The sequence below is a fragment of the Dermacentor andersoni genome, chromosome 1 (genome assembly GCF_023375885.2).
Source record: "Dermacentor andersoni chromosome 1, qqDerAnde1_hic_scaffold, whole genome shotgun sequence".
In the NCBI taxonomy this organism is placed as follows: domain Eukaryota; kingdom Metazoa; phylum Arthropoda; class Arachnida; order Ixodida; family Ixodidae; genus Dermacentor; species Dermacentor andersoni.
Genome location: NC_092814.1, coordinates 68,578,994 through 68,600,649, shown reverse-complemented (window position 1 = coordinate 68,600,649; position 21,656 = coordinate 68,578,994). Strand labels below are relative to the sequence as shown.

The 21,656-nt window shown below is 47.1% G+C and overlaps 1 protein-coding gene across 5 annotated transcripts in view; it reads left to right on the top strand.

The window, feature by feature from the left end:
• Positions 1-21,656, top strand: part of kat80 (katanin p80) — a 222,001-nt gene that overhangs the window by 97,184 nt on the left and 103,161 nt on the right. For all 5 annotated transcript variants that reach the window (XM_050191552.3, XM_055061586.2, XM_055061584.2 and 2 more), the window contains exon 3: positions 5,415-5,532. In XM_050191552.3, coding sequence (XP_050047509.1) covers positions 5,415-5,532 — 118 coding nt within the window. The remainder of the gene's footprint in view (positions 1-5,414; positions 5,533-21,656) is intronic.

The window sequence follows — 21,656 nt, the reverse complement described above, 5'->3', positions numbered from 1 at the left end:
CGCTGGCGCCTTACTTGGCGCACTAACACATGTGCCGAAGTTCCGCCCCGTAGCTTTCCCTTCATAGCCACGGAAAGTTGTCCGCGAGTATATAGTGTGGGACCCATCACAGAAAGGCTATTGCAAAGGATTGGCAGCAAAAAGGAAGAGAATATGGTGTTTCATAACGAAACGTATATTAGCAGAACATATGAACGAACACCAAGTAGCATCACGTAGTATCCCGGCCGCAGCGGCTGTATTTCGATGGCGAAATGCACAAATGCTCGCGTACCTTGCTTTCGGTCCACGTTGAAGGAGAGGTAGTCATAGTTAATCCGGAGCCCTCTTCCAACTACGGCGTCCCTCATAACCCACTGTTCATTCTCGGTACGTTATACCCCATAATTTAATTTATATATTAGATCGAGTTCATTAGCTAATCAGTTATTTCGTTATTTCGTAGGCGGGTACTTCATTAGTAACAAAGAGAAATGATTTCGCTGAACGCTATGTCAAGTTTTCGATTCCCGCGTCTGCAAAGAAAGGAAACACAACCCGCTTACACATTTAGGCTTAGGTGGACGGGATTGAAGTACTCAACATAGTCAAATGCACCTGAAGTGTTACCTGGCCTCATCCGTTTCTCTTGCGGAATGGGCGGAATGTTGCGAGGCGAAGAAGGCGCGTAACGCTACCCAGCGCGGCACAACAGTTGTCGCACGAAGCTCGGGGGGAGCTATTCTCGCCTGCGTTCTCCGAAAGGGCTGATCGCATCGCGGAAGCTCTGCCGCACCACTGCGGCGGTTAGCTGCGTCAGCACCGCAGCGTCTCCGTTACGTTTTCCGTGACTGCACGAGTGGAGGAATCCGGAAGGGTCTCACGTTTTGGCAGTTATCAAACTCCTGGCAGCTTGGCGCAGTAAAAAGACTAAAAAGACTTATCTAAAGTGCTACGTCTTTCCGCCTCGGTGTGGTACCTGTGAACGCGTATACACAATGATTTACATGATATGCTGCGTGAGCTATACGACGATGTGACTGCTTCTGTTTCCGTTGCTGTCCAACCAGCGGCGGTGACTTTCTTTTGGGTCAGTCGCATCGGCTCGCTTGTGCTTCGCATGTGGTTTCGCGTATAGCCGGGACGTATTTTCTTACTGCTGCAAAACTTCCGACGCGAAAGGGCAATGGTGGCGGAATACCGCATCCTAAGAAATAAGTGTCCATTTTCTTTTAGCTTGAAACAATGTTCTTGGACATCGTATGTTTATGTGGTAAAGTTCAACCCAAGCTTTAATTAGAAAGCAGCAGGGAACTTTTGGACCACTCATGATGGCTCAGGAGGCGACAGATTTGGTCGGCAGTCTTGCATGAGCGATTTCCATTTGGTTCACGAGTGATAACCATGAGTCAAATGTATGCATGCCCTCTTGGTAAAGTTCCCTGGCTACAGCCCGCGTGAACACCTATGCATCTTGGGGTGGGTGGCGGGGCTCCTGAGGTAATTTTGGGACTCGGAAGCTGTGTGTGGTGAGACCCCCTTCAGAACACTGCAACTCTTACAGACGAATACAAGCCCCGCTACAGGGCACGAAGTCAACGTGTTCGCGCATGCTGTGGCATGGGAACTTTTGACCAAGACTGTAGGTTTCTTGATGCTTGCTTTTCTATGCCACTCATGATGGTGTCACACAATACTGAGGTGCATGTTTCTCGTAACGCAATATGGGTTGTGTTCCTCGTTGTGTATCGCAGTCTTTCGCCATGTTTAATTTGTCGGTTGCTTGTGTTTTAGCGCCCTTGCTTGCGATAACCTAGTGTTCGGTCAGTTTGAAGAGTTCATTTGGTTTCATGGGTGAGGGCACTTGCATTCTATGACGGAAGCGACTAGCATAACATGCTGCGTCGTCGATAAAAACGAGAATGACGCCATCCTTTTTCGTAGCGCTTGTTTTCATTGCTGCCCCTCCCCCGCTTTTATATACAAGGTGTCCCACGTAACTTTAGCCAAACTTCAAAAATATTCAAATGCCACGTAACTGGACAGAACCAAGGTAATGTTGTTTGCCGTGGCTTGGAGATACTCGGATTATATTTTTTTTTGCATTCCGACTAAATACATAATTAGTATTAATTAATGAATCAACTTCTCAGATATTACAATTACACAAAAGTGTCAATGAGAAAATTGTAGAGCGACGTGAAAAACCCCCGATACAGCTTTCTGTTGCTCAATACGTGCTACGTAAACGTGATTTTCCGAGCGTGAAAGCAGCCCGCAAATGCACGCAAAATTGCGGCGCGACTGGCTGCTCGAGGCAGTTTGCGTGTATTCGGGGTCCTCTTTCAGGCTCGGAAAAACACGTTTTATGTAGCACGTATTGAGCGACAGAATGCTGTATCGGGAGTTTTTCATGTCGCTCTGCAATTTTCTCATTGACGCTTTTCGTCTAACTATAATGTTTGAGAAGTTGATTCATTAATTAAGACTCTAATTAGGCGGAATGCAAAAAAAAAAAAAATCTGAGTATCTCCAAGCGACGGCAAACAACATTACCCTGGCTCTGTCCAGCTACGTGGCACTTAAAAATATGCAAACTCTGGCTAAAGTTCGCTGGGACACCCTGTATATAATATATTACTGTTCGTCGGGTACCCACGTATATTACGTATGATATGACATCTACCACAGGAATGTTCTGTTCGTATAAGCATTGCCTTGAAGGCCGGTTTTTTGCGCACGATATTAGAGGTTTTCATTAGCATTCACTTCTTGTGCACTCGGCCGTTGCGTTTGCCGGACTTTGCCGTCGTTGGGCGAGTGTGCCGTGCGTCATCATCATCATCATATAGCCGCAGAGCCCTGGCGGAGAGTCATCCGTGGCGTAAGCTTCCTGGATGCGATGGCGAGCTTCGCCGCATCAGCAAGCACCGAGAAGCGCACATGTGCTCGCAATGTCGCAGAAATCCGGCGTGACGCAATGCGGCCTGTCCCTGCGAGGTTTCCTGAGCGCGACTGTCGGCGCTCTACCCGCCGCGTTGCTTTTTCTTTTCTTTTTGTCTTTTTGGCTTTCCGTGCACTCGGCACCGCGAAGCACGCTGGCTAAATCGCTGTCGTGCAAGCCCGAAACGGGCAACTCTGGCGCCTCGCGGCTTAGCCCGCTTTGCCCAACGGCGCGTTTGGACAGCGGAAAGTAGTGCGCTATGGCACCCAATTCCAACCGACAAGTTGCTGTGAAGAAATGGGAGTAGGTATGGTCACGGCGAAACACGGATCGGTAATTGGACAGTCTAATGCGCCATCCGCGAATGTGTTTGAGAACACGGTGCTTCTATATGGTGCTTCCAGGGAGCCCATTCGTCATAACGAGCACGATCATCTTCGAAAGGTATAGACGATTACCGTTCCGTTCCCTCGCTGAGACTCTACAATCACTGATCTTGCCGTAGCGCGCGCAACACTGTTACCGAACATCAGAAATAAGAAATCTACGTACCGTTCGGAGACTGTATCAATTTGTTCTTGTGTTTGTTGCGTGCGAGTGCTAAACCGGTGTGTGTCAGCTTCGTTGTCCCCATACTGTAAATATACGTACGATGGCGTCACAGTGCGCTGTGGAGCGTGCAGATCGGCGTGGAGCTGAGGAGGCGCGTACGCTTATGTCGTGCCACCCCGTGTGGTTCTGTCGTGCGGAACCAAACTTCCTTGCTGGGGTCGCTTTTTTTCGCGCGCAGTCATTCCGTCCTGTTGGCGGCAGCAACACAGGAACGAGGAATGATGCTCGCGCGCCATCCGCGACACAATTACAACAACTTCTTGTTTTCCCGAGAGCCCTGAATTTTCGCGAACTTGGCGAAATTTTAAGGAATCGGGCTGCTTCAGGCGAGAAAAGCGCAAAATTTAACACGCCTGAATTGGTGCGATTTCGTTGTTTGACGAAACGGGGCCGCGAAATTGCAACATTTCGCAGTATACATGCATCGCTCGCGCGAGGGCAGATCGCTGTTGATGGCCGTCGTTTAAATCTTGCGCGCCTTCGCGTTTTAATTTTCACAATCAATTCACTCGTCTACAGATATGCTTGGCAGTACATCACTGTCTCGGTGCTGGATCACGCTATATTCTACGCACGCGCACTCTTAATCATATTAATGGCCGTAGCAACTATGCAACCGGCGTCGTCATTGAAGTGTGGGCGCGCGATGCCTTCACTAATGGACGGATGCAGAATGCCTTTTCCCATGTCTCGTGGATGCTGCTCAGCGAAGGGTCAAGCACCATGGAGAGGAGATTAGGTTGTTTGCCTAATCCGCCCATTATATCGAACCTGTGAGCGCGGCTTTTGCCTTTATTACCTTGCCCGCCTCCGAGTTGATTTCTTGTTGCAGCCTTTTCGAACGTTCACCCGTTTTCTGGGCTTCGTTGACGAAGGTTAACCTTGATTGTTTGAATGTAAACACTGATCATATTCATTACCGCTCCGGTTGTCAGTATTCCAAGTAATAATCAAGGACATATTTATCTCAAATTATCTCGTGTTATAAGCTCTATATGATTTTCTGTCTGCACGCGAATAAGCGCTCAATCGATAGTGCTTACGTGTCTCACTTCTTTATTTCCATGTTCTCTGCGCTGTTTCCTCGCCTGCAATGGACCAACTACGCCAAGTTAGCTTTTTATTCCACGTAACCTGTTTTGTTGGAACCAGGCATGGCGTTCCATACGCTGAGCATCGCTTTACGCGCACGCACAAAAAAAACAAAGAAAAGAAAAGAAAGGGAGAGTATACGCGAGGCAAGTTCATAAGCAGCTGTGAACACAAGGTCGGTCGGTGCGAAATCATCTTCGAATACGCGCTACTTGTGAAGGCAGCACAGAGACAGTAAGGACGACGCGCACTGCCCATTGCGTCTACCTCACGGAATCGTCTTGTGTCGCACAAGTCGCGCATATTCAAAGTCAAGCTCACAAAGTGAACGCACCACGCTTTGGCTGCCTCTGCGTGTCGCCTGCTTGTCCCATTCATCTTTATTTTACATGCATGAGATGTCTTCGTGCCGCGGTCGAAGCACCCTTGAACGAAACCTTCTGCGCGCATTGTTGCCTGGCGCATATATGCGAGAGCTCGGATCCCGTTTAGTCATACTGCTGTGCCGCACCATTGCCTGCATTTCTGTCCGCCGCATGAATCGAAGACAGAAAAAGCTACAGCGGACGGCGAGGTCTGCACTGTTCTTTAGCTGCTTCGTGTTCTCGATCTTGCTTCTTTTGGGGCGAGGCTGTGCACTTTTTGGGCGTTGTTATATGCCGTGGAAAATGAGGCGTAAAGTGCGCTGAACTGAATGCACTATATATGTACGACATGCGTCTCGCATTCGTCTTGGCGTCCCTGCGCTAGATGCTCAAGGTTGCGCAACTTTGTCTCACCTACGCAGAGCTTGACTGGACATACGACGGCGGTCGAATGTGTCAAGTTCTGTCCAGCCGAGGAGATGGTGTGCGCGGGGTCCACATCGGGAACAGTCAAGATCTGGAACTTGGAAGCTGCCAAAAGTGAGTCTCGGCTACTTTACTTCTGTATAATTAGTTGCACTGTTTCAGGTATGGAGAAACGACCAGGCGCAGCCATCTGTTGTCTTTTACTGTTCACAGCGGTTTGGGCGAAGCCGAAAGGCGACCGGGGTGCGTCAACGACCCCGCCTTTGGAATTATATTATGGCGGAGTTTAGTAACGGCCTGCCGACGCGTTTGTGGTAGCGGTAATGCTTCTGTGCCTTGCCACTGGAAAGTTGTAGCACGACGAAATGACTTTACAGGAAATTGACGATGAGGCAATTTTCTGATCATGTTACAGATCCAAAAGATCTAATATTTTTTAAAGACAGCACATTGGGGCCTCTGAAATACAATCATTCAAAAATAAAATACGTTCTAAATATTTACACAGAGTGTAGCTATAATTCATTGCACTGCACAGTAATCAAAGAGCAAAATAAGCTATCGCACGGGGACCATTGCAACAGATTAGCACGCAAAAATGTGCGAGAGAAAAAAGAAGCGCTAATCCTATGTCCTGTACGCGACAATAAAAGAAATGAGTAGAAGCTGTGTGAAAAGAGACTGTGCGTTTTTAAAGAAGAAACAAAAATATATGATTGCTGCAAGCTTTATCACCCAATGTACTACTTTATTAATAAAGGAAATCGGACCGCTGAGTGCGACATCGAAAAATAAGAGAAATGTGTCGCTGCGTTCTATAGTTAGTACTCTGCAACGCTTGATTTAGCACGCGCCGGCTGACGATGTGTGCTGTAAGTTTTAGACGCAGTGCCTGTCATATGTAAAAACTCTCGACTGACATGGCAGTTACATTTATACACTAGGACAGATGAAATGCGAACAGCGAATAGCGCGTATATGACGGCCAACCTGCGCCGTCTGTCAGTCACCGTCGTAGGCAAGGGGGCAATGCCTGCGGTTCAGGCATCTTCCCTGTGCGTGCGTGTGTGTTCGGCCAGTCAGCGGCCACGCACTCCACTGATTGCATTTTACTTGTCTGCGACGGTACACAACACTGAAAAGGACTCACGTGACTGTTTGGTGCGAGAGAGTTGCATACGCGTCGGTAAATAGTATACATGTAAGCATCGGCGGCTAGCAGTATTGCGGGTGCAGCTGGTTTCAGTCGCGCATTGGCAACTGTCTCTGTACGTGTAGCATCTCCTATAGGTTTATGAACTCCCTCATATTTGTCACGTTGTCATCGTATACTCGTGTCGACCACTTCGGCCGCAAATTGTATCGTTGTTTATTCTTCGTTTAATAACCGACAAAGAACTGTTGTATACTACTTGTTCACATGGAAGAAACTCTGTGCAAAAGTAACAAGATGCGCGCGCACATGCTTTATTTTTCTCTTTTGTATACTATGATATACTTTAATTGCAATACTTTGGTTGAAACGCCTTCACTCGAGCCGCCACCATTCCGCTTCACACCCTCGTGCGGTGTAGGGACTGTGGAGTCCTGTCTCGTGCCAAATTTCCACCCTTATAGCCTATTGAGGCCAAGGCCAAAGTTTTCTCCTTTTTCTGAGAGACAATAAGCACGCGCTAATTCGCATCGCATGCAAATGCTAGTTGCACAAAAGAAGCTGACATAGTGAAACAATGCGGCCGTTCTTGCGTTCACAAGATGCCCCGCACAGGCAGCTGAGCTCCGATCGTGTAGTTTTCGGGCTTAAGCTTTACTCAATTAGTAAGACATTAAACAGGCCTTGCTGGGGGACAATTCGGGGTAAAGCGCACTTCTTGTGGAACTGAGAGACGCAGACACTAAATTAAGACTCAAGAGAGCCACTGTTATCAAGCGCGAAAGAAGCGTTCACTAGCAAAACCAGATTTCTCCCGACATTACACAGCACGGACGGGGCCAAGGTTTCTGAGGTTACAATACGCTCAAAGAGTATCACTTGCGCTTGGGCCACATGTGATCTTGTGGTGTGTGTCTATCCCTTCTATCCTCATTGGCATAACGTTTGTTATGATGAGCCGTGGTATAGTTTCCTCATCGTTCCGTGAGCGCATGCATGCTTCCAACGAGTTGATGATGCAGCGCCTGCTCAGCATGGCACCTAGCCTCTTTTTTTTTTAAAGCATACTTTTCTTTCATCGCATATTCGCCAAAATTTAACGAGCGACGCAGAAGAAAGCACTTTACGCTGACGCCCACGGAAGAATCGATACAGTGTGACGGTAATACCAGCAATAGATGTTTGACCTGGAACCAGGAGTGTCTATTGTATTGTATAGGTATAGTATGATCTCTAGCAGACGTAATTTTCGGTCTATGTAAAACTCGTAGTGGCAAATTTACCAGTGCACCGGCCAAGTCGTATTGTGGCAAGAGTCACGTGACAGGATAAGAGCAAATGCACACGTAGACCGGCGGGCACTGAGTCAAAGAGGTGCAGTGTGAGCAGCACGCACTGGATCGAGGCACTGAATATGTTTAATTTTGTGTTATACAACGCATCGCAGTGTAGCAGTGCGTTAGTATCGCAGGATTTCGCCCTCTTCGAGAAGATGTGGTAGTAAATTTCAATTTTTACTGACGAGTTTTATCGATCCGCTTCCGAGAGTGGGCTGGGTTCTGCCAAGCTGATTCGAACATCCTTCGACCGAGGAAACTTACCTGTCTGATTTCTTTTTTTTACTTTGTCAAGCATATATAGTGTGATGTGTTAGGACAATAACATATTTTCAGGGTTTGTGCCGTTGCCCATTGTGTCGCTATGCCAAAGAGCACTCTGAGGCTCGGTAGGATAACCATTCATATTGCTGCCCATGATAGCACGAGGTTGTGGCTTGTTCTTTTTACTTATATTTACACTAGTGCAGACCTCTCGTTGCTTATACAGGCCGATCTTCTCGGAACAAGTGAGACCACATCAACTCGAAGGAAAAAAGAAAAATGGAACTAATGGGGCACGTTTCATGAAAATCGCAAGAACGCAATGTATTCATACTGCCAAGAATACAAGCAAGCAAGAAAACGGCTCATTTTAGGAGAGAACAGAACTAATTCAAGAATACAAGAATACCTATGAAGGGTTACGTCAAAAAGTGATAGGTGCCTTTTCTAAGTTCTCACTTTTGTAATTGCTCCTGGCGTGCCATTGCATACATTGATAATACTCAGAAAATAGAACTCGAACACATCTGTCGTGGCATGTTAGGACTAATACTCGTTATTGCAAAATTTTATGATTAAGACAACGTGGGTTAGCTGGCCAGCGAATAGGTCCATTGCTGTTCATTTCCAATAGGCTGGCCCGTATGCGTGTTATCGATCTTGATTTCGAAAGCGTTGCGAGGTCGTTTAGGCGGAAAGCTCCACGTGGAAGTAGAAAGACGTCGATGTTCATCTTTCACACACGACGTTGACATTGCCCCGTGACACAGACCACCATTCCAGTTATTATTATTTATTCACTTGATTATTTTTTCCGTTCGAAAGATTTGGGAATACGCAGTGCTCAGGAGGTGGTTATTAACGTTATCGGTTGTAACTATACATATTGAGACTTTTGTCACTATCATCAGGAATTATTGATGTACACCTGTTATGAAAAGTATGCGGACGAGGCGTTCTTTAAAAAACAAAAACAAATTTCCTCTGTACCTTGGTATGTAACCTGAACCGAACACTGCAGTTCACATTTGTCAATGCAAACATCGAAGTGCATTCGTCAGTTACAGGTTGTCAGTCTGAATTTCCAAGCATTTCGGGTGGGCTTTTCTAAAAAATTTCACTGGCGGAGCCACTGGTCCCCGTAGTTATGATTACGGGGTTACATAAATCGAGAGTCAAGATTAAAGACGTACCTGTGATGGCATCGGTTTACCATCGATAGTAAATATATTCGGCGCCCATTACATATCGACTCTACTATAGGATATATCGCCGTAGTCTCGCGCCAGCCTGCACGAATACCGCATATTGATCATTGCGACTGGGCAGGAGTATAACAGGGCTGCTGCACCTGTGTTTCAGCCTTGCTTAGGTGCCCTAAATGCTGTAAACCCAGCGATGCGCAAGTTCCCTACTTACAGATGCGTGAGAAAGTGCGGAGAATCTGGCTTTGCCAAGAGAGGAAATTGGGCAATGTGTCTCGTGCCTGTGAGTGCCTGTCGGAAGGAGTGATACCTTGACGGCTTGGGCCGTGTGTGAGGATGCGGAGGGTATGGTCCCGAGTTGAGGTGACGGAAACGTTTAGTTTAGCGGTACGCTTTGTATAAGCGACAGAGACGGCATAAAATCAATTACCGAGATTTCATGTCCTCGTCGTCCATGAGAAAGCACTGGCGTCATCGTCGAAAACAAGCAGTAGTGCATGGCCAAGTTTTCGTTACAGTTCGTTTTTATATATTTATGTATTTTAACATCGTGATATTACTTAGAAGTGGCGACGAGGCTTCGTAGCAATTTTCTACTTTATTAAGGTTATTGCGAGCAGGCAGGCTGCCACGTCACGTCATTCCCCACTTGCTCCAAGGCGATGCTTTTTATTTCCATCTTTTTCCGTGCGTAAAGTTTCATCAGTGTAGCTTGTGTGTAGTTGAATGTGGGGCCAACTGTGCATAAAAACCTCGATGCTTAGTATGAGTATCCAGTTGGCCAAGATCTGTGGGTAAATGCTGTACCGTTTATGCATCTGCCGTTTTCCAACACTTTCCTGGTGGTCTCACTAACCTGACGTCACCGAACATGGTGGCTCTAGGCGGCATTGCTCAACCCATATTAATATTCCCCATATCCCCAGTGAGTTATATGATTGGTTGTCTCAATTTATTACGGATATTTGTGCTGCAGAATGGTTCTGGTGTGACGACTGGAAAGAGCGCATAGACTGCTCGCGACAGTATAAGTCACTTTCACATTAGGGTTGTTGCAAATGACCGTCTGTGCAGGTCGATTAGCCGTGCGTCGATTGGTACTAGCGTACCGCAACGTTCTGTGGTATATCGCTGTGTCGAAACCAAAAACGCAAGTTTGCGTCTCGTTTACTGGAAATAGCGCCACAGTCATGCCTCGGGAGTGACTGCGCTAAAGACAAACCAGAGGATAGAATGGAATCTGTTCGACATAATACAAACCAAAAGATAGAATATGATTTTCGCACGGCCGACCGAATCGCTGATTTACGATCACATGGCACAGTGGCAACAAATCTAACCGCTCATGAGCCCCATCGCAAGGTAACTTCAAATGTAGTTCCCTTACAAGTTCCACCGGCGTGTAGAGCATGCAGTGAGCATGCCGCGGTCACGCACCAAACGCACTAATTATCATAATATCCAGGTGTGGAGGAGAAGACAGGTCACAGCACAAACGGGTCTTTTGTATTTTCCCAATCTTCTGTCCGAAATACCTGCTCGCAAACCCACGTACACAAGCCTGTTGTGCGTGGGTTGCCGAATTGCTGTACCATGAATGGAATGGTCCGATTGATCCCAAGATTACCAAACCAGAACGAGGAGTTTCACCACAAGGAAGCACCGGAGCAAGGCCGAGACAAATATATGGATACAAATATAAGGAAGCAGTGGGTAACTATAGATGAGGGGATTCGCAGGCGCATGTATGCATGTTCCCTTTGTGAGACACTCGCCTCTGCATTCTTGACTTGCCCCTACTTTTCTACCGTAATTACAAAGCTCGCTCGGGCAGATGGAGGAAGAGGGATATTTCAGCGTGCGTGCCACTTCGCATATCAAGCAGCGATCTGCAGCTGCTAAACAATTCCCGTTTTGCTAACACCCGAAAGTTCAGATTTCGATAACTCACGATGTCATTATGCCGCTAAAAGAGCTCCGTTCGCATACTTTAGCAGCGGGGGCAGAGAGTGAACGAGTTGCCGCAGCGAGCACGACGGCGGTTTCCCAAGCCGCATTGATTGCTTCCCAGAGAAGCGCTTCCGAGTGCTGCTTTCGCAATTGAAAGCCGCGAACTTACTGCGGTACATGTATTCCATGCGGTGGTTATACCTCTAGCCGTGCGTTTTGGAGGGCCTCTGATGCGATGCAGCTGTTGCAGTTACAGGCGGTGAGCGTCAGCCACCATCTCTCTGAGCATAGAAGCGTAGCTATGCAATAAATTTACAACGGCACGTCTAGCGCCTTCGTAACAAAGGGCAAAAAGGGTAGCAGGAAGGGATACTCGATACGCCCTCCTAGTGTAAGAGATGGCAGCACGTGCCGGGGCATAATTTCCTCGCCCTCGCGTACTGCACTTCTCATTGTAGTTTTAATCGGGGAAGGTGTATAGAAGCGTCGCTCGTTGCATGCAAATTCGTAGCAGTTCGCATTTTGCGTTTCTCGTTCGCGACGCTATTACAGCGAAGCCGTATATGGCTAGCCGATTCGTCCGTCTGTCGCATGTACGCCGAAAACTCCTCCGGCGCAACCCCATGCGCATGCGCAAAAAAAAAATAGAGGTGCGCGATTGGCTGCGCCAGTAGTGATGTCGTTGCTTTCGTCGCAGCCTAGCGCGCGCGCAGTAGTTTCTTTCCGGCTCCGAAATGGGTAGGCCACGCGTCATACGTACTCCTTAGGAGGAGGCACCTTTCGATCAGCAACGCCGCGAGCAGAACCGGGAACGAGCTCGCCTACGCCGTGCCAATGCTGCAGCTCGGCGACAAGAACAGGCTCGTTCTGCCGTGCGCAAGCAGCAATTGCGTGCCGAGGATCCGGCAGCCTACCAAGCCGTCGTTTAGTGAACCTTCGGGATTAACCCAGTGATAAACACTGGGGCCGCACGTTTCAGCTTTGCTGGTTAACCGTCTGTACGGAGTGCTTGGACGGTGACTTTTTCCTCGGTGTTCAGCCGTGATGAGCAACTTGCACAAGCAATAGAGCATTCCCGTATAGCTCCCGCAAATCTTACAATAATGTGCGCCAGTGACAAAATTAATTAAATTCCTGGGCTTTGCTTACCAAAACCACGATCCGATTATGAGGCACGCCGTAGTGTGGGACTCCGAGTTAATTTTGACCATCTTGCACTCTACTAAAACATGAATTTACCGTCAGCGTCTCACCACATTTACTGCACATAGGAGATCCATTACCAGTGGTTCTATCACGTGCATCCAATGCACAGTACTCGAGAGTTTTTGCATTTCGCCCCCATCGAAATGCGACCGACGTGACCAGGAATGGAATCCGCGACCTCGTGTTTAGCAGGGCAACTCCATAGTCACTAAAGACACCACGGCGGACTTTTTGGTGACAGCCCTTATGGCTGCATAAATAGTGGTTACTTGCAGACATCTCTCGTTTAGATGAGGTTTGTTGCATTTAAAAGAAAAAGTTGAACTCTAGTGACTATTGCAAGCGGATTTCTTTGTTTCTATTTCTTATATAGATTTTTATTTTGTTCTTATTTATTTTATTTCATAAAAATTGTCAAAAATAGCAAATCTTCAGAGAACGAAACTATGAAGTTTACAGCTCTTTAACTGTAACTCTGAAAAACGATATCGCAATTCTGTAAATTGCATCTAAAGCGGACAACATTGATTTATTATACGTGGTTCTCAAGTACACCACTAATACGTGAGTAGCACTTTTGCAAGACCTTTGTAAACGTAACAAATGCACGTACGACATAAATTATTAGATCAAAATTTTCCGCTTTGGATGTTCTGATGGATGCAATCGACAGGACAGCGATATCTGTTGTTGGTGCAGAGGGTAAAATTTGTTAACTTCGGGCTTCCATTCTTTAAACACACAATTATATAAAGATCCTTGTAAAAAATTAAAGCCATAAATCAAAATTCCACATTCAACAGTCACTAGAATTTACTTTTTGACTCAAATGCCGCAAATTTCATTAAAATGGGCCCTGGGAGTTATCTCACAAACGCATTTTTGCGTTTTACGTGTACTTGAATAGGCGCTGTCGGAGTTGGGGCCGGGCTGAAGCTTTTTCTGAGGCGCCCGTTCCTGCGGCGAGCGTCGGCGGCGTAACCGAGCGAACGAGCAGAGCGAAAGATGAAAGGGCGAACGCGGAGCCGTACATGAAAGACGCGACCGGCGACCAGCGGATACCAATGAGAGTAGCCCCTTCAGTGACATGCGCGCGGGAAATTGGTGTCATGCGGACCCGCCCAACCGCTCGAGGCGTACTCGTAACTGGTCTCAGCCGGATCGCTCCTTTCGTACTATCGTCTGCTCGCGTCAGCTCTCGCTCGCGCTTGTTTCGATTGCCATGGTTTGCGATTGTTTTGTAATCTGATTGTATGCGCGACGCGAATTGTACTGTCTGGAAGCCACGCGGCGTCAGCGATTACACTAAAACCTTCGATGAGGCATGTATGAAAGCCGACGCGCTTGACCCGCAGATCAGGTTTTCCACGATCGCCGACTCTGCTACATACATGTCTCTTTCAAATTCTTTACCTCAATATGTCGCGCAATGAAAACACGTATAGAGCTGCTCTCAGCTTTCGCATTAGGGAGTATCATAAACGTCGGTGAATTTTTTTCTTTCGTTCTTTCTCACTTTGAGGGTGTCGTGAATGTGAGATCGTAGTGCAAATATATGCAGCACTTTATCATTATTATTATTATTTTTAAAGTCTGTGTGCGCCTTGGTGCAGCGGTCGTGTTTGTGTGCCCTCGAATTCGTGGCGCCTTCTCGCGACGGCCGAAGCATGGGTGGCATAAAGCGTTTGCGTTTGATCTGGCCGCTGAGAGCCATATGTTCTCTCGCTCATCTTTTATGTTCGATGAGTGTGCGTGCGTGTGCGTGCGTGTGTATGTGCGTGTGTGTGTGTGCGTGTGTGCGTGTGTGTGCGTGCGTGTGTGTGCGTGTGTGCGTGTGCGTGCGTGCGTGCGTGCGTGCGTGTGTGTGTGTGTGTGTTGTTTTATTTTTCTGAGAGTACGCGCGCGAGTGTACGCCGAGTGCCCTTTACGACCTAGCCAGCATATGCGAAGAGCGCGATATCTCCATCTGACGATTCCTTTTCTAGAGCGTTTGCATAATCTCTAGCCTTCGCGGAGTCGGCGCCGTTGGGCTTCACGGTCTTGTTTATGTGCCCTCCGACACTTGAACTGCCGACCCTCGTGACCGAGAAACCGAGAGCGTACGTAACGGGGCCTCGCGCTGTCACTAAACCGGGTTACAGTAAAAGCAGTTGAAGTGCGTAGCAAGGTTTGTTTTTATTTTTGTTTTCTAACAGCTGTTATGAGCTAGGAATCCCGGCCGATCGTAGTCTTTCGTTCGTTCGTCACGCTTTGGTTTCAGGCGCGGCATGACTGAAGAAGAAGAAAAAAGGGTTATATACACGGGATCTATTCAACGACCTTGCGGTGCCCGGCATTCTAACCACTACGCCTCAGTCACGTTGCGCAAGCGGACTGATAACATTTGCATTTGGCACTGGTAAACGCTGTCGGTTTTCAGAGATACCGTGCACCACGACACAGCGTTCTAGACACGGTGTATGCGACGTACGTTGGAGAACGTGCACAGCTGCACACACTTCCGTCGCGCTGCCGGCGTTTGCAAGCTTCGCGAGTTCATGAAGCAAATGCACTCACGCGCGCACACACGCGCACGTAGACACACACACACACACACACACACACACACACACACACACACACACACACACACACACACACACACACGCACACGCACGCCTGCTGCTGCATGCGGGGGGGGGGGGGGGGGTGAGTGTTTGTGGGCCTCTTCGATTTTCGGAGTTCTGGCAGCCCGCTGGGAGCCAGACGGCAGCCAGCTAGTTCCGGTTCTGACAGGAAGTCACGTGGGCTGGGATCCCAAGACAACCCGAATCTGCCCGAAGTTTGCAAAATCGAACGCCGGTGCAGCTGGCCAAATGTAAACATGCTACCAGCATGGCAGCGCCCGTCGAGGCCGACGCGCGCTCAGCGTAGTCAGCCCATTTATGCGTTGCCAGATTGAAAATATATAGTTGCATTCAGGAATACAATCACTTTCGCGCGATTTCGTGCGACTCGGCGCAGGACGCGTACTCGGCCAACCTCGCCTTGCGCAGCGCAACAGATGGCCTCCGACGAGGCGGATGACAAGATGCGAAATCGTAATGTATACTCGAAAGCGATAGCTGGAGGATCCCTGCTCGCAGCGATCACGTCGACCACCGGCGACATTGATGAGTTGGCGTTGTGTCATCACAAGACATGAAAAAGCAGGTTATCGGGTACGTCTCATACGCATATAAATTTCGTGCCGACCTGCTTGAGCTTCGATTTCAGAAAGTTTGTTGTGGCTGATGGTGCTTCTCATTTAAGGAGCTGGGGACGCGGCTGGCGCGTGAAAATGCACGTCGCCTGTGACCAGCGAAATGTTTCACACGAAAAACAACATTGGCCGCAATCATGAGAGCAATAAGCCAATGTACCGAGTGCAATCAGTGTATTCTTAGATCAACGGCCTGCAGTTCGAACACATATCAGTTTCGAGCTGCCACCTAAGCATACGACGGAGAGACGGAGTGAACACGGGCTAACTGCAAAGCCTACGCTAACTGCAGAGAAAGGAGAGATATACATACGCGAAATATGTGAAAAGGAACGCCACCAGAGAAAGACGAACCCAAAATGTACCGCAATGTGTGAATGAGCGTCTACAACTTGCGTGGGACACGATGCAGATAACATGCACGCATGAGAGCGCGGCGCGTTGTTCACCGCCGCGAAGAAGTAATCAGGGGACACACACACACACAAAAGCTTCAAACGGTTCACCACGGCTCGTATCACGCCGCTTCGCGATGCGGAACGGAGCGTTAGCACCTAAAAAGATAACGCTAGAAGTAAGGAAATCCGAAGATGACCGTAGACAGTTGGCTGAGCAAGGTAAATTTAAGTCCTCAAGCGCCCGCGTTGCAATCCGTGAAGTCCCCGTAAAGATGGCGGCGAGCGCCCATCGCCTATTTTAGTCGTCTGCTAGCCAGAGAACTTCCAGAGAGCAGCCAGACCAAAATCGTCCTGGCAGGTTCTGGCAGCCCGCGGGTAGCCAGAACCGTCCAGCGCGAGCAAAACGAACGCCCGGCGGAAGTGCGTAGCGCGGTGGGCGGAGCAACCCGAGAAAAACGAAGACGTTCTGGCTGGCTCTGGCAGCCCGCGGGTAGCCAGAAGTGGAAAATCGAAGAAGCCCACTAATGTTCGGGAGTTCTTTAGGACGTGGCACAATTGTTTTGTGCGAGTCAGTTTCGTTTTCGGTATCCACAGAGAGAAGGGGGAGGGAGGGAAACGCATCGCGACGTCATGATGCACTTGCTCGCTTCGTTCCCGCGATCAGTGCAAGTGGACAATAATTTAGCATGCCAGAATTACCTTGCGTAGTTGTGCAGTTGCACAGGTATGCATATTGGCTCTATGCATAAATTAAAAGTTGCAATAATTACTAAAGGGAACTCTGGAACTGCAATCATTCAGCCACCATTGGAATGATGGGTAGTACCTGGATTTTTCTGATCATTGTGCTTGTGGAAATCCCACAAGTAACGCCGGAAGACGTAAAGAAAGCCTTGGGAGCTATGCAAAGGGGGAAGGCAGCTGGGGAGGATCAGGTAACAGCAGATTTTTTGAAGGATGGTGGGCAGATTGTTCTAGAAAAACTGGCCACCCTGTATACGCAATGCCTCATGACCTCGAGCGTACCGGAATCTTGGAAGAACGCTAACATAATCCTAATCCATAAGAAAGGGGACGCCAAAGACTTGAAAAACTGTAGACCGATCAGCTTACTGTCCGTTGCTTACAAAGTATTTACTAAGGTAATCGCAAATAGAATCAGGAACACCTTAGACTTCTGTCAACCAAAGGACCAGGCAGGATTCCGTAAAGGCTACTCAACAATAGACCATATTCACGCTATCAATCAGGTGATAGAGAAATGTTCGGAATATAACGAACCCTTATATATAGCTTTCATTGATCACGAGAAAGCGTTTGATTTTGTCGAAACCTCAGCAGTCATGGAGGCATTACGGAATCAGGGTGTAGATGAGCCGTATGTAAAAATACTGAAAGATATCTATAGCGGCTCCACAGCCACCGTAGTCCTCCATAAAGAAAGCAACAAAATCAAAATAAAGAAAGGCGTCGGGCAGAGAGATACGATATCTCAAATACTATTCACAGCCTGTTTACAGGAAATATTCAGAGACCTGGATTGGGAAGAATTGGGGATAAAAGTTAATGGAGAATACCTTAGTAACTTGCGATTCGCTGATGATATTGCCTTGCTTAGTAACTCAGGGGACCAATTGCAGTGCATGCTCACTGACCTGGAGAGGCAAAGCAGAAGGGTGGCTCTAAAAATTAATCTGCAGAAAACTAAAGTAATGTTTAACTGTCTCGGAAGAGAACAGCAGTTTACAATAGGTAGCGAGGTACTGGAAGTGGTAAGGGAATACATCTACTTGGGGCAGGTAGTGACCGCGGATCCGGATCATGAGACTGAAATAATCGGAAGAATAAGAATGAGCTGGGGTGCGTTTGGCAGGCATTCTCAGATCATGAACAGCAGGTTACCATTATCCCTCAAGAGAAAAATGTATAACAGCTGTGTATTACCAGTACTCGCGTGTACGGGGCAGAAACCTGGAGGCTTACGAAAAGAGTTCTACTTAAATTGAGGACGACGCAACGAGCTACGGAAAGAATAATGATGGGTGTAACGTTAAGGGATAAGAAAAGAGCAGATTGGGTGTGGGAACAAACGCGAGTTAATGACACCTTAGTTGAAATCAAGAAAAAGAAATGGGCATGGGCAGGACATGTAATGAGGAGGGACGATAACCGATGGTCATTAAGGGTTACCGACTGGATTCCAAGGCAAGGGAAGCGTAGCAGGGGGCGGCAGAAAGTTAGGTGGGCGGATGCGATTAAGAAATTTGCAGGGACGACATGGCCACAATTAGTACATGACCGGGGTTGTTCGAGAAGTATGGGAGAGGCCTTTGCCCTGCAGTGGGTGTAACTAAGCTGATGATGATGATGATGATGATGATGTGCTTGTGGATTCAGCTGTTCTTGGGGCTTTGTTTAGTGTGCTTTATCTGCCTTCATTGTCCTAAATTTTAGGGCGGTCTATACTCTTCTAAGTGTAGGAGACTCTGCGACTATACGTGCTTTCTAGACTCCAGTTCAACCACACTCATAACGAGAAAGCAGCGAGTAATGTATTCAATGTGTTGAACTCTCAAGTCTGATAGACCGCTATATGCTCATAAAGACTTAATTGCTTTAAAAGAGTAAATTCTCTCGGAATGCACTTATTAATTCCATTTCGAAAGATTCCATTTTGAAAACTCCCATTAATTTGACTTTCTGTAATTAGACCTCTTGCTTAATTCGAACACATTGGGAAGTGCCAGTGAAAAACCATAAATTGATACGGTATAAAAAAACTTGTTTAGTTCAAACGTGAAAGCATGTTGCTTCGGTTTAGTCGACCTCATACTAGTGCCCCCTCATGTGTGCAGTGGTTATGTAAGGCTTGAAAACGCAAGAAATTCAGCAGAAGATGCTACTGGTTCCCTGGGTGACAACAGTGACGGCATCAACCTGTCTTACAGTGATGACGATGGTTTGCGCTGTGCCTTGGGTGATTTCTCTTTTGACAATAGTGTTGAGGTCTATGGGCCACTGACTAATGATGAAATATACAGTTGTACTGTATTGAAGTAGTCTGCCGATGATGACATAGTTCATGCAATAATAAAAAAAAGATTTGCATTCGTTCATTTTACTGCTGTTTGCTAATTCCATTTCTCAGATAATTTGACCAAAACTTTCGGTCCTGTCTAGGTTGCAGTAACAGGAGTTCACTGTAGTAATAATGAAACACCATAAGCTAGTAGTGTTGACATGACATTACAAGTGTCATGACTTGTGAATGAACTGTGTAAAGCCTTCATGAAAACTGTGAGCACGTAGGTTGTTAGCTTAGCTTTTAAAAGTTTCCAAAATGAAAATCGTAACTAAAATTTCACTTGAAATGAAGCAGTTCAACATAGGTGTCAGGGTTAGTGCTGAGAATGGGAAGTTCGTTCGTTTTGTTAGAATGTTACTCAGTAGCATAAAATAGAAAGATAATGTACCAGCAAGATGGCTAGAAACTTGCAATATGGGCCCAGCAACATGTGTGTAATCAGTTTCCTGTGCTGCTTATTTCTTTGTTGTTAAGTTACAGTGTCCGTTTCATACCCAAATGCATGCAGTTGAAAAATTTTTATTTTTCATTATTATTCTAGACACTGGGTAGAGTTGTAAACATAATTAAATTTTATGTATTAGTGTCCCTAATAGAGATATGACATATCATTGGATGTTTGATTCATATTTATCAGCTTAAAATTCTATGCATTTCATGTTTGTCTTGTGCATTTGCTATACGCGCCGTGCACGCCGACGGACGCGCCACTGGTGGTGGCCTTGCGCAGAACACGCGGGAGAGGAGCCTGGCGCGCGCCATAGTTTGTTGTGTTGTTGATCGTGCTTCTCTGTCTTATTCACGTTTTCAGAGCAAGATAGGCAACACCATTCGCACGTGTGGGGTGGCCAAAGCTTCAGGGAATGTCGAAGAAGAATTGTTGCAGGGTGGGGGGCTCAAATACTGGTGAAAACGTGCCGGCGATACGGTTCTAATCATTCCCGGCAAAGCCTCATCAGCGGAAGCAACAGTAGCAAAAATGGATCGTCGCTTCGAAGGGAAATTTCTTGTTCTCATCCTTTCCTTTGTCTCGTCGGTGTTTTTTTCCACTCGATCATAGTTAGACATGTGAGCAACGAAGTTCGTCTGCAGTGCAGCACGAGGTTTAAAGGCATTTCGCTAAAGTTCGGAATGCTGTTTGCCACCTATATTGGTTTTCGCTTCTTTACCACGTTGTGCTAGCTAGGCAGCACGAGTGCACGAGCACATTGCGTTGTATGTTAAAGCTACTGAAGTTTGCAAGAACTGAAATTGTTGGTTTCATCTGGCGCAGTAAATCCTGGCACCAGCTTTCGCGCACTTCATGTTTTACATCTATTTTATGCGTGGCTTCGCACATGTTTAACTTTTGCTAGTCGCTCCATGCATAACTCTTGTCGATTCTTTCGAGCTGCGAAGTTTTCACGCTGCCTTGTTTGTAAAGGGTATAAATCACGCTGTGTCTTATCGGAATGATACCAAGGAAGTGCTTCTTTAACAGCTTTATTCATTTCGCCCGAGGGCATCTTAGATATTGTTTGCGTTTTTGGAAATGTGTTTAGAAAATCGGTAATTCAGGGCGAGAATCGCTAATAGCTGCTGCGTATGGTATTTTTGTTGCATTTCGCGCTGAAAAGTTCGCGTCCCGTTTGGGAAGTCATCACACCTCGATGCTGCCTGAGCAAACTTAACACACTGAGGGATTTGTTTGTTTCACAACGTAGTCCCTTCTTGCATGTGAGTTTTGTACTCAACTGAATTCTTTCTTATACTTACGCTGCAGGCGACTAAACCAGGCCTTGCCGCCAGCGCTCATCTACTTTGACTGGCGCTGCTCAGCCTTTAAATATATCATGTGGCACCTCTCTCTAGTAATATAAAAAAAGTACTGAAAAGTTGGTCACTCTTTAGCTTTGTACGTTTCCAAGCAGCTCTCTTGGGGAATTTAAAATTGCACAAACTGCAGCGGGAACGGTAGTTCATCGGCGTATGCAGCAGAATTGCATCGGTGGTACAGCACTAACACACGCTTTTATTAACCCGTGTGTTTGGTGACTTCGTTGGCTAGTGTACACGTTTCCATCAATAAATTGGCAATTACTCTTCTTGAGGCGACTTCGACGGCACTTATTCGGCGATGTCACATGTATTCATTGGCAGAAAAATCACAACGGCATATGCAGAGATTGCACCATGCGGATTTGTTTGATATAAGTCTGCACTAACGACGGGTGCTTATTATTCAGGTACAGAAGCAGCATTGCGGCAAGGGTAGAATAAAAAAAACCATCGAGAGATTGCATCACTCAACAAAATTTATCGGCTAGTCAACATGAGCTCCACGTCATGTAAATGCGGTTCATGGCGTTTCTCTGCGGGACACACCTTTCACGTATGTGGACCATGTTGTCCCAAACACC